The 13,266-nt window shown below is 35.9% G+C and overlaps 1 protein-coding gene across 1 annotated transcript in view; it reads right to left on the bottom strand.

Annotated features, from left to right (window-relative positions):
• LOC120630526 (sodium-dependent neutral amino acid transporter B(0)AT3) overlaps positions 1-6,194 on the bottom strand; it is a 30,176-nt gene extending 23,982 nt beyond the window's left edge. Inside the window, exon 1 of the mRNA XM_039899777.1 lies at positions 5,511-6,194. Within this exon, the coding sequence (XP_039755711.1) occupies positions 5,511-6,194 (684 nt within the window). The remainder of the gene's footprint in view (positions 1-5,510) is intronic.
• Positions 6,195-13,266: the final 7,072 nt, after the last annotated feature.

Here is a 13,266-nt window from a genome sequence, read left to right as displayed (position 1 = left end):
TTGCTTGGGATTTATCCCGGCGCCCATAACATAACACTTTGCTTTAGGTACCCTTTGTAGAACATCAAATAAAGATAAAAAGATAATCAAATATTGAATCCGGGTAATCTTTATTTGACCAAACCTCAACATAAGTGCACAGTGGCTTTTAAATTGAATTTTTAGGATTTTTATCTCAGCAAAGGGTTACGAAAGAGCCAAATCTCATTTTAAAATCCTAGAAAGTATTACGTCACTGGCGCATTATTTACTTATCTCGAAGCAATTACGAGATTGAATTGAATACAAGAGATAAATATCTCTTACGCTATACTTTTCCATGCAAAAAAAAGTTGTCCATCACGCAAATGAGAAACTTTCAGTTAGTTTAAGGATTTATCATCATTGTAGGATAATCAAGAATAGTGCAGTAATAAACCATGGCTCTGAAACGTGTTCGCTAACTATGGGCCTCATAAGAAGGCCCAGGGTCAATCAGTGGGCGATGGAGAGAGCTATGCTTGGAGTATCGCTCCGACGCGATCCAGAAAATCTCCGAAGAACCAGAGTTACGTCAGCTTGAGCTATGACAGCTCAAAGTGTCGCGTAGCTAAAGTGGCAATGGGCGGGTCACATAGCTCGGAAAACCTATAGACGTTGGGACCAAAAGGTGCCGGAATTGCGACCTCAAGCGGGTAAACGCAGCGTTGGTAGATCCCCGACGAGGTGGGCGGATAATATCAAGTGGACAGTGGAAAGCAGTGGCCGCCCATATGTTGACATGAAGATGGTGAAACATCAAGATAATTATTATTTATTTAACTCTTTATTTCTATACCACATCATTAACATATTATACGAACATAAAATAAGAACATATTAAGAAAGAAGTAGAATACTAGAGGTGGCCTTATCGCTTAATAGCTATCTCTGCCAGGCAACCTTTGAATCAGGAAAAAAAAGGGGTGAAGGATAGGCTGCTGGTGGTACAATTGTTACATACATACATACATGCGAATATATAGTAATTACACAGAAACATCAAACATAATATATGTAATTAATAAATATAAAAATAAACTAAATGATAAAGATCATAAGGAGTGAAATGGTAGTATATCAGAATTTACGCATGCACGCACACGAGGAACTCGTGAGAGATAACGTGACGGCCTAAGGAGCGTCATGCCATTTGCCGTGATGGCATATGGGTTTATTTTTCTGCCAGGGCGTCAATAGATCAGATTTTCTTGTTTATAATATTACTAGCTGACCCCAGCGCCATCTGTCGGGCTGATTTGTGAATCTAAACCATCCAGGGTGCCACCCAAACGCATACCAAAAAAATTATTCAAATCGGTCCAGCCGTCTAGGATGAGTTCAGTGACATACACACGCACACAAGAAATATATATATAAAGATAAAACTCACCTAAATAAAAAATGACTGCCCCGTTTGTCTAAAGCGTGTTGAACTTCGGATTACGAAGTCATGGGTTTGATCAAGGTATATTAGATAATTTTATGATAATTTTTCTGTTACGATTCTCGGTATCAGCGTGAAGTTAGGCATATTGGCGGTGCCCACTCCCGTGCTTCGGAGAGCACGCTATCCCGTGTCACGTGTTTTATATTTATCATGAGATAATAATTTGTGATTTATTATATATAAAGGACCAAAAGGTTACCATCGATGTAAAAACGAGGGAACCAAATGTTGCGTAACCGGAATCATCCCCGTAGAATATTAAATATGAGACGCAATTTTTCTGGAGTAGAGATTGAAAGGAAGCCCAAAGGAAGGAAAAACGGGAGGAAAAGGGAAACAATAGGGAACAGAATGGAGACCTTCCGTTTTATTAAGTAGTCACCTACCAACTTTTTATTTTTTGCGTTTCCACAAATATTTCCATCTCTATATTATTATATGTTGATATAAGAGACTTAGGGCTAACGACGGGTGGTCGCTCATAAAAATATGGCGAAACTAAAACAACAAGTGTTTTATAGTTTGAAGGAGATTGGCTGACAACACATAGCCCACCATTGCATTGGAGCGGAGTGGTGGGTTTATGCTTCAAAACCGTGTCTGCTATTAAAGAGAAGGTCTGTGCCTAGCGCAAAGACATTTTTAGGCTGCGAATGATGAATGCATACCGTGCGATGAGAGCAAGAATAAGATAATATGTTGAAGTACATAAATGAATGAATGAATGAATAAATTAATGAATGAAAGAAAGAATGAATAGAAGATTGAATGAATAAACTTTATTGTACACCGAAGAAAAGTAGTTACAAAGATATAAACATAGAGCAAGAGAGTACAAAAAAAAATTATTGATTTTTTTATGTATTTTAAAACTTTATTATTAATAATATTGATATTTAATGCAAAAAACTTTTTCCAATCTATGAAACGCGCCATGATTGGTCGCCATAGTTGTGACGTCATAAAGTTGGTAGCTATTTAATAACAGTACAGCGTTTACGGCTATTACTCGTGACTAGACAATAACTACCCATTGACATCTTGGAGATATCTCTTAAAAAGTTAAAAGTTTGTATTGAGCGTAAGCTTATAGAAAAGTCCTATTATAGTATAGAGGACTACGTAATCGATAAAAAAGCTTGGGTGTGAACTATTGTTCTAACCAGGTTGCTCTTCTAATAATTATAAATGACAATGTGAGATGGTGATAACAAAAAACAAAAACACCCGTCTTAATTTGTTGTGGGCTTCTTCTTAGACCACGCGTTCGGAACCCTCGTAGCTTTAGTTTTACGAGTAAGTTTACGAATATCGTTATCGCCCTCATCTCACTACCGTGTAATTCTCATGTACGCATCAAAAGTGCCATCTATAGGCCTACTTGAATAAAGATATTTTTGACTTTGACTTTGACTTTATAACTTAATTTTACGGCCAAGGGAAATATCGTGAGGGAATCTACATGTCGTAAAGATCTCCATAATATTCTTAAAGGTGTGTTGTTTTCTTTTCTTTCCACTACAAGTCAGCGATTTACTGCAAAATCACCTGCTGTTAAGTGACGATGCAGGTTAAAATGGTAACTGGCTTACCCGTCAGGGGTATGGCAGAAACGTTAAACTGTACATGATTTCGCGTAGAAATCGATTAGGTTCTATGCGAAATCGTACTGGAACGCTAAATTTCTTAGCGGCAGGTCTTTGACTGTAGGGTAACTAGCCAAGGCCGAAGCTTCCCAGCAGATCAGAGTAGAGACAATTGGGAAGTAATAAATTCCCAATCTGCCCCTGCTAGGGATCCCGGGATCTCCCACTTAAAACCAAAGCGATCATCGTACATAAAACTTTAGCATATATTGCCATGCAATATAAATCACTAGCTGTTGCCCGCGACTTCGTCTGCGTTTGATTTTGTTTTTTGATGTGGCATTAAATTACAGCGCCACCACTATCGATGCCACGCCACAGGTCTGGAGCATTTCGTGGCAGTTTTAAATCTTGCCACCAAATGCTGGAACGACATCCCACCGCCTTTTAGAAATGTCAAATCAAAGTTTTGCTTTAAAAAATTATATCGCTGTTATCTACTGAACATTCAAAAATCTAATGTGGCACTATCTTACAATAATAACTACTAAAAACTAAAAAATATTATCTGACTAACATACTTTTCCATTACTACTTAAACAAAAATGAATTTTCATCTTCTTTCCATAATGAAGTTTACTTTCTTTTATAAAGTTTATATATATTTTTTATTTTTTTTTATTGTTTTTATATGTGATTTCATAACTGGACTTCCCTCAACTAAATAGGTACTGACAGAATACCAGCGTTGTGGGTACATTAGTATCCGGAACATTAAGCTGAGTCAGAACCTTTTTATTGGCACGACACATCATAGATTTAAAGTATTAATAATTAAGTACAAAATTTTTAAGTTACTCCGTATGTAAGTCTGTTTGTGTTGTTCTGGTAAATAAACAAATTCTATTCTATTCTATTCTAAATTTAGTTTTAGATCTAAAAAAATTTAAAGTATTCAGTATCGCTTAGCCTTGAATGAGGGGTTTGCTGCTGTCCGCTGAGAAGTTCTGTCCTCTATCTCCTACCACAGTTTGGGCAAAATTAAACATATTATAACCTCTATAGTACAAAAATAATTATTTAAATCGGTTATAATTTGTCGGAGTTATGGTGTCAAATCGTCAATAACTTTCATCCCCTCTCCCAAAGGAACCGAACTTAATGTCGGGATAAAAATTATTCTATATTACTTCTAACACTTCCAAAAATATGTGTGCAAAGTTTCATGAGGATCGGTTGAGTAGTTTTTACGTGAAAGCGTAACAAACAAACTTAAATTGACATTTATAATATTAGTAGGGATATACTAGTTTACAACTGGTTCTAATGAGGTCAGAACTCACAACTCAAAGCAACTTAATAGTTTACTTGAATTAATTTAATGCGCGTTTGATACTATTTCGAGTACGTACTCATATAAACCAGCAAGTTGATCCCTAAAGATACATATACATGCCATTTTACCATAGTAACCTTTGAGATACCGATTCAATTTTAAAGCGCAAAATGTATCTGAGAATGCACATAGTGACGGACAGATTAGTGAGTACTTAACAATATCAGTACATAAATATTTAACTCGAAAAACACTAACATTTCGCCCAAAGAGACCATTAAGGTAACTGTTAGGTACCAGACGGACACCATTGCCTCTGTTGTTAGAGTTAGAATCTGCCTCTGTTTTTAAAGTTTATAGAATCTGTTCGCCGGGACACGACTGTAATGAAATTTTTCGTGTGATTCTATACACACTTTTTATCTTCTAACATATATAGCTATATATACAATCTATTACAATTTACATACACATAAACTCTAAGCACAATTAAAAATAGTTGTAGTTTAAAAAAAAATCTTTAATCCTGCATTTAGAAATTGGGAAGCAGCGAATCAAAGTAAGATCCTATCCTAATATTTTTTCTGCTTCAGGGAACGACCGCGATTGATTGTATTGATATCACCGCTAACACTTTTCATAGGATGCTTCTTTAAACTCCAAGCTATTACTGTTTTGGTTATTATTTTTTACCAATGTATTATTTCTTCAGATAAACTGGGTATCTGTTGTAGCACGAAAAAAAAGGCAGGGTGTATAAAAAAAAAAGCGTGTGTGTACTTATGTACACGCGTTAGAAGTTATATTTCTTAGGCGTAACAAGATAAAAATCTTTTCAAAAATTTTATCTTTCGCCTTATTCTACGTTTGTAGAAAAAACTACACTAACAATAAAAAAAGATAAATTACGTTAAAAATTAATTAAAAAAAAAAGTCAACTGTCAAACTTTTTTAGAAATTCAAAAATGTTGACTATTGCTAACATCTAACTTCATGGTGTCGGTTTTTTGTGACGGTGTGCGCGCGCATCGTAAAAATTTAGTCTCACCATTTTTCCCTAACGCACCAAAAGAAGTATAACTTCAAAAACAAGAACAACCAATATTTCAGGTATACTTACAGCACATTCAGGTTCAGTAGTGTACGATCCATTGCTGAAGTACTTCTTCGGGCACTCCGACCACGGCAGCTCCGCTTGGAAGCTCTGCACGAAGTAGAATAGACACCACGCGATTATAGAGTTATAGTACAACGCCACGTTAAAGGAAACAACGGCGGAACTTATCCCTATTCCGCCCAAATACGGCGAGACCTGGTGCCAAACCCCGATAGCACCCTTCCGTAAACGCTGGCCGATCGCGAGTTCCAGATAAAAGATCGGAATGCCTTCAATCGCCAGCATCACAAAATACGGAATCAAGAAAGCTCCACCGCCATTCTTTTGAGCTAAATATGGGAACCTCCATACGTTTCCCAAACCGACAGCGTATCCAACCGTCGCTAAGAGGAAAGTGAGCTTGCTGTCCCAAGATTCCCTCTCAACCCCTTCAGGTTTCATGCCAGCTCTTTCGGTTTCCGAACTGGCTTTGCTTGTCGGAGTTTCGGAAGACCGTCGGTTCGGGCTGGTGTCCTCAAATGCCTGGTTTGTGGCGCCGTACATGACGTGGGCGCGATGTATTTGATGCCCGTTCTCTAGCGTCACCAAACGTCCCCTCAATTCCTTCATTTCCATCCGATCTAGCGAACGCTGGGCATACAGATCCCGGGAGCTCTGGCGTCTCATCAAATGCGCTGTATTCGCCATTTTCGTTAATTACAATATCAATTCCAAATGCAATTTTATAATAATCTATAAATATTAATGTAGACAGGCACTCTATTTATTGAATCTTTATAGTCATAATGTTTAAATTCTCAATAGGTTTCTTTATCGCTGTCGTGACACAATATAATCGAGAATAGCACATGGCAAACGATTAAAACGGATTCCCTTATTGTTTGCCCAAACTGTCCGTGTATTGATTTCAACTGAATCCGTGCCATGCTTTGTTAGTTTTATTATCGCGAACTGTTCGGGATTTTGTCCACTTCAACTATAGTTTTGGGTGTTAACTGGTTTTAATGGGGGTTTTTTTGCTCGATTTGGATTGATGTGCCGACCGACGCGGGTGTCTGGCGTCACTGGCGGGAAATTCTGGAAACATGGGGATGGGAAAAGTGAAAACCCTTTATTCGCCACGCATGCGCGCAACTAGAAGCTTTTATGAAATAGGTAGCCAAGAACGAAAGCTTTTTTGTATTCCTTCGGCCATAAATCCCGTTCGGTAACATATGTAACCTTTAAAATAGTGGTAAGTAGGTTTAAAATCACATTAAGTAAGTAAGCAGCTCAGTAAGCAGCTCAGTATAATTCTATCTTTTGAAATACATTTTTACTACGACTTTAAAAAGAAGGCTATTCACTGTGTAGGTGGTGTACCTATTTCATTTTTCAGGATTTTCTTAACACCGCCTAGTTTATAAGAAAATTGAGTACTAGTAACTTAGCCCTATTTAAAACTAGCGACCCGCCCGGTTTCGCACGGGTTCAAATCAGAATATATGAATTAAAATTTTAAAAAAAACTTTCGAATTGCATACATTATTTTACTAGTGAAGACCTTTCATTTGATATTAAGAGAGTTGTGAAAAAATGTAATTCGCCATTTCGTGATGTTGGCCATCTTGGTATTGATTTTTTTCATAGTGTATTATTTCACTAGTCAAGCCCTGTCATTTGATACCCATATTGGGGGAACCGTGAAAAAATATGTAGCCTGCCTTTTTGTAGCGGCGGCCATATTGGAACGATTTTCATTAAACATAGCTAAGAACACCCCCGACCGATTCTAACCTTTTAAACCAAAAAAAACAGAATCGAAATCGGTTCATCCGCCACAGATCCGTCAAACACATAACAAACTGTCGTTTTTGCATCTGGGGTTGAAAAAGAAGGTTAGCGGAAAAACAGACAGACGCGACAAGCTACTTTGTGTTACTATCTATTATGTAGAGTACCACCTAAAATATATTTCATTCTAAATAGTCTTCATTATTATCAATCGTATGCACAAACAGAAGTACTTACCTCATTTTATTGCTCTAACCAGGATGCTTCTTAAATATTTTCTAATAACAATGTAAGATGGTGATAACAAAAAGAACACCCGGCTAAGTTTGTTGTGGGCTTCTTCTTAGACCAGGGCGCGATTGGAACCCTCGTAGCTTTAGTTTTAAGTTTACGATTGTAGTTATCGCCATCACTACTCACTGCTATGTACACATTTTGTATATAATAACGCATCAAAAGTGCCATCTATGTGCCTATTTGAATAAAAAAATATTTGACTTTGACTTTGACTTTGACTTATTATAGAAGAGCTTAAGACCGACTAACACAGGTGATCGATTTTATTAAATACTAGTTTACATATTTATTAGGTTTAAAGACATTTATTATCAAAAGAAACATTATCTAAAGCAACAGCATTTAATGAGAAGTTAGTGTGATACAAATCTAGCAGCTTAAACTAATAGCAGGTTTTAGTAGTAAAATAATTTTAAAATGATTTAAAAGTTTTCATGCAATAAATCTCTTTGGGTAGACTATTGTATAGTAGTGCTCCCTCAACCTGTATAGTTTTACTGCCATAATTAGTTAAGTTAGTATTTATAATAGGCGAGAAGAAGCCGGCGGTTTCCAACATGAACAATTTACATTTTACATTTAACCATTCTGTTTTCTATCTTGTGAGCGATGAAAGCGGAGTCGGATGCTTCCAAGCGACCTTGTCATTAAGAAATTCATCAATTGTACAGTAAACTCGCTGTTATAAATGTTTTTTTAACATATTCTTTAAACTTATGCATTGGTTGGTCCAAAATTACCTTAGGAATTAGAGCCGGCAAGAAACTCAGCAGATTTCTCTTTTACAACATCTATTTAAAGTTTAATACTGTTATACACATTGTTTTACATTAATGTTACACAGTACTATTATCCTGGACTAGTAAAAAAAACGTATTTTTAAACGGTTAAATCAATACCTTAACTTCTATTCATTAAACGTATACCTACTCGTAATAAATTAAAGAATACAACGAGAATGAGTTAATCCAGACATTCACGAGAACGTTAACGACGATATTAATTAATCCTCTTGAAATTCGTACAACCAATATTATACATGTTCATTAATTATCGGAAAATATCCGAGCATTCATGCAAAATTGGATTCGTTCCTGGCATTTAATAAAGTGAACTATTCAGCGCCTTAATTTCCATTTTTGTACACTCTGTCAGCATCATATCAACGAAACACCGGTCCACAGGGCACAGGTCTTCTCCCACAATGAGAAGGGGTTAAGGCCGCAGTGCGGATTAGTGGACTCCTTCACTTTTGAGAACATTACGTAGGCATACAGGTTTCCTCACGATGTTTTCCATCACCGTTGAAGCAAGTGATTTTTTAATTACTTAAAACGCACAGAACTTAGAAAATTCAGACATTTGTGCTGAAGCCCGCGAAAGTTAAGTCGAAGTCAATACCTGTGTGAGCCGCTTCCCCTCAAACTGAACTTACCTACTTACGGTTTTACCAAAAGTCGTCTTTTTATGGGAACTGCAGAAATATTATATGGATATACTAGCTATTGCCCGTATTTATTACGGTTATACAAATACCCTGGGAACCGTTTGTTGAAGCAAGTGATATGTTATTTCCTTAAAACGCACATAACTTAGAAAAGTTGGAGGTGCGTACTGGGATCCGAACTCGTTCCCCCGATAGTGAAATCGAGCTCCTATCCACTAGGCTATCACCGCTTCCACTGGGCTATCACCGCTTTTTAAACTAATGTAGTAAAAAAAAAAAACAATTGTGTGTGAGCCGATTTTTGTTATTGCACAGAACTACTTATATTATACTCTAACAGGACTTCCTTTGAAAGTTTTGTTTTGTGTCTGAAATAACTAGAGCAAATAATATTCCAACCTACTGCTTTTTCAATCAATAGATAATCAATAGATGATAGATCCGTACCGATGATTTATATTATTTATTAGATTTTCGAGGGAAATAAACAGTACCTACTATAACGGATTTGAGAGATCGGACCTTTTCCATAGCATAGCATACCAAATTTCAAAGCTGGACGCCTGCGGCTAAGCTCGTACACTATTTTCAATTTTCCCACGGGAAATACTTATGGAATTAGAATAAAAGCTAGCCTATGCTATTTTCTATGTCAAAGGCATGTAGCATGTCAAATTTCATCCAAATCCATTCAGCCGTTTTTGCGTAATTAAGTAACAAACATCCACACTTTCGCATTTATAATATTACTAGCGTACCCAGTCTCATAATATATTAAATCATTTATTTCTCTCTGTATTCATTCTCTTCTATTCTCTTCTCGAGCGGATGAAGATCATTATCTACACCCATGTACACCCAACAATAGAATATCATCATAGTAAATAAAAGCTGTATTTGACAGTTCAAAAATAGGAGTGCTCCGATCATCACCAAACTTACCCGATCGTCACCAAACTTACAATTATTTATATTGCCCGAAATTGGGAAGTTGGCGGTGTCAGCCCCCGTGCCTCGGAGAGCACGTAAAGCAGTCGATCCAGGATATTATCACTTAATTATGGTAATAGTCGTTAAAGCCAAGATGGCCGCCGCCGCCGCCACAAAATGCGATGTCGCGTATAAAACGATTAAGGGAAAATAACTACCATACCACTAACAGGTTTGCCCGTTACCATTTTAGACTGCATCATCACTTATCATGTAAGATTCCAGACAAGGGTTAACTTGTTGTGGTTTAAAAAAAGGATATAACAAAATTATGTAAATTGCTTTTGTGTACATAGAAGCTACCTAAGTAGCTGAAGTTAGTTACAAAGCGCCCACCGTAACTTTGAAATTCGGTTTAAACTTGAACTAAGTTGCAAGTTTCTTGAGGCGTGAGAAGAATTGGTACGATTTAGGGTGTGTTCAGACTAATTGTATTAAACGTAAGCTTATAGAAAAGTCCTATAATAGTATAAAGGACTTCGTAATCGATAAAAAAGCTTGGGTGTGAATTAACCAGGTTGCTCTTCTTATAATTCAAAATAAAACAAAAAAAAAACACTCGGCTAAGTTTGTTGTGGGCTTCTTCTTAGACCTGGACGCGTTTGGAACCCTCGTAGCTTTAGTTTTAAGTTTACGAATATGGTTATCGCCATCCTCTCACTACCATGTAATTCTCATGTACACATCGAAAGTACCACCTATGAATAAAGATATTTTTGACTTGGACTTTGACTTGAATTATATATTTATTCGATTTACGAGTATATATTATTTCGAGCGCGTTTAATAGGTATGGCGAGCGCACGGAAGTTTACCTAGAGCCTCGCATATTTAATAAATTAGCGACTGATGTACGAGACGATATTAATCCTCGTAATATTAGAAAAAATTGAAATCTTACTTTTTAAGTCACTTATGATCATTTTTTTACAAAACATGTTAAGTTGGCAATCATGTTCTGTAGTTAACGTAGCTAATTAATTCTCTGTTAGCATATATTACAAACCTGGGTGGTTTTCTGATGATTATATTTTTGTAAACTTTTATGTAAATAAATATAAAATATTAATATCAAACTAGTTAGCTATTGTCGGCGACTTCGTCTACGCTTGTTACGGTTTTTTTTTTTTACAAATCCCACGGAAACCGACACCAGGCATTTTTTAAAGTATCATAGTTTTTTTAAGCGCACGCCATCATAATATTTTTTTAGGGGATATACGCTACTTTACTCATATACAATCTGGATATCAATTTTTTTTCGAAAAAAAATATACACTAAGTTAGTTTGTAAGTAAATAATAATAATTTTCTTTAATATTATCTATATATTAATACGTGCAGCAAAAACTTTGTACTCCTTTTTAGGAAAATTGACCAAACGGAGGAGTATGAAATTTCTCACACTTAAAGTTTATATAATAGAGATAAGTATATATATATATAGGAAACCCTTCTAGAACCCACCTCGAAATACCTCTAGATGTTATGGCAAATCATTCACACATTAATTTACTAAAAAATTATTAGGTTTTCGGTTTCACAGATAAGTCGCAGAGACAGTACATAATGTACCTCTAATGCCTGTGAAGTGTTATTACGGTATTAGTATATTTCATTTACACGTTGCATAAGCACTAAGCAGTATGTTTGTATGTATGTTTCACAGTTCCCTCATAACTAAGTATTTAAAACTGCATTCTATTTTAATAAAAAAGGCACTAGGCGAAGCTAGCTAGCAATCAGTCTAGTGATGGCCGGGCGGGCGTCGCGTCGATCTATCCTTCGATGATTATGTGAGTTTTTAATTTAAGCGAATTGCGAAAAATTTCGTGGAACCGGCCGCGGCATGCCTAAGAGTTCTAACGTTCTCAAAAGGCGTGTGACCTACCTTGTTTGACTACGGCCTGAACCATTCTTATTCTGAGAGGATAGTTCAGTAATGGGCTGGTAATGTTGATCTGTAAGCTCAAGAGTTGTTTTTTTAAAATGTGGTAATCTCTAAAACTAATAGTCTGCTTTGAAAATCCTTCAATGCATTTTAAATAAAGCCCAATTTATGGGAAAGGCTCTGTAACAGAACATTTTACACAATGTTCTCGCCAAAGGGTGATACAGGAATATTACTTATCTAGTGAGCCTACCATAACACATAAAATCAATGTTTGTATCAGATTGCATCCTGGACCACGGTCCCAAGGATACTTTTTACACCGGATAATTAAAGATTTCATACAGATATTTTATAGACCTTTATCAGCTGGTAATAAATAGGTAAGAAGCTATTTTAAAAGATAATGTATCATGTAGGTAATTTATTCATTTTAAATAATGAGTGCGTAATAGAGTAGAGTTTTTAAAGTATCGGAAAATATACATCGGTAAAGATATTGGTTTCATACAACTAGATTTGGCCGCATGCCAAAAGTTATTAGTTTATTACGAACGCGGTACTGAATAGTGGTGAATGCTACATATTGTTGACTAAAATGGAATAGTTCCTATCTTTAGTAGGTATGCCTTTATTTAACGAAATATGAAAATGATGGCTAGCACGAGCCTTATCTGCTTTTAATATTTCAGAGCTGGAATCAGGTCTTTTCCCTCATCGGACAGTCGGACTAAGAGCTTAGACGGTGGACCCTCTAGCTTAAGAGATCGATTAGGTATTAACAAAGGTTACTTAGCAATGGGACGTTATTAGGATTTAGTGTAACCGTAATCAAGCGTTTGTATCCTCTATGGTTTACTCTAAGTAATTTTTTATTTTCTTTATTACGTATGTTATTAATAGAGTTCATAGCACTTAGTCTTCACAATGTAAATCACGTAATTTTCTCTATGACACAAAACTCTAGGTTCTCTGTATAATTAGTTTATTAGTATATATCATTCATTCTGTATTTCATATATTATTGTATATATTTAGACATTATAGTTATTTCTTTAAGAATCTATTCAGCTCTACTCTTCAATTTCTTTCCCATTCGAAGGCTTTTGAAGAAATTTCTTAAGAGATAAGTTGTTCTTGTGCACGTCCTGTCCGTTTCGTGTTAATTTTTAAATTTTAATACTAAATAAATAAATACCCTATATAACTTCAATAATTATTAATAATAGAGGTCGTACGTACCTACGGATTATTGTCCATTTGTGGATAGGTAACGTTTAGGGTAGGCAACACTAATATACCAACTGTCAAATAAAGGACTGCGTAAATAAATGTCACTGTCAAAATAAATTACAATTTGG

Source organism: Pararge aegeria, chromosome 16 (assembly GCF_905163445.1).
Source record: "Pararge aegeria chromosome 16, ilParAegt1.1, whole genome shotgun sequence".
Lineage (NCBI taxonomy): Eukaryota > Metazoa > Arthropoda > Insecta > Lepidoptera > Nymphalidae > Pararge > Pararge aegeria.
Note: the sequence above shows the minus strand (reverse complement) of the source record. Positions and strands in the feature narration are given on the sequence as shown.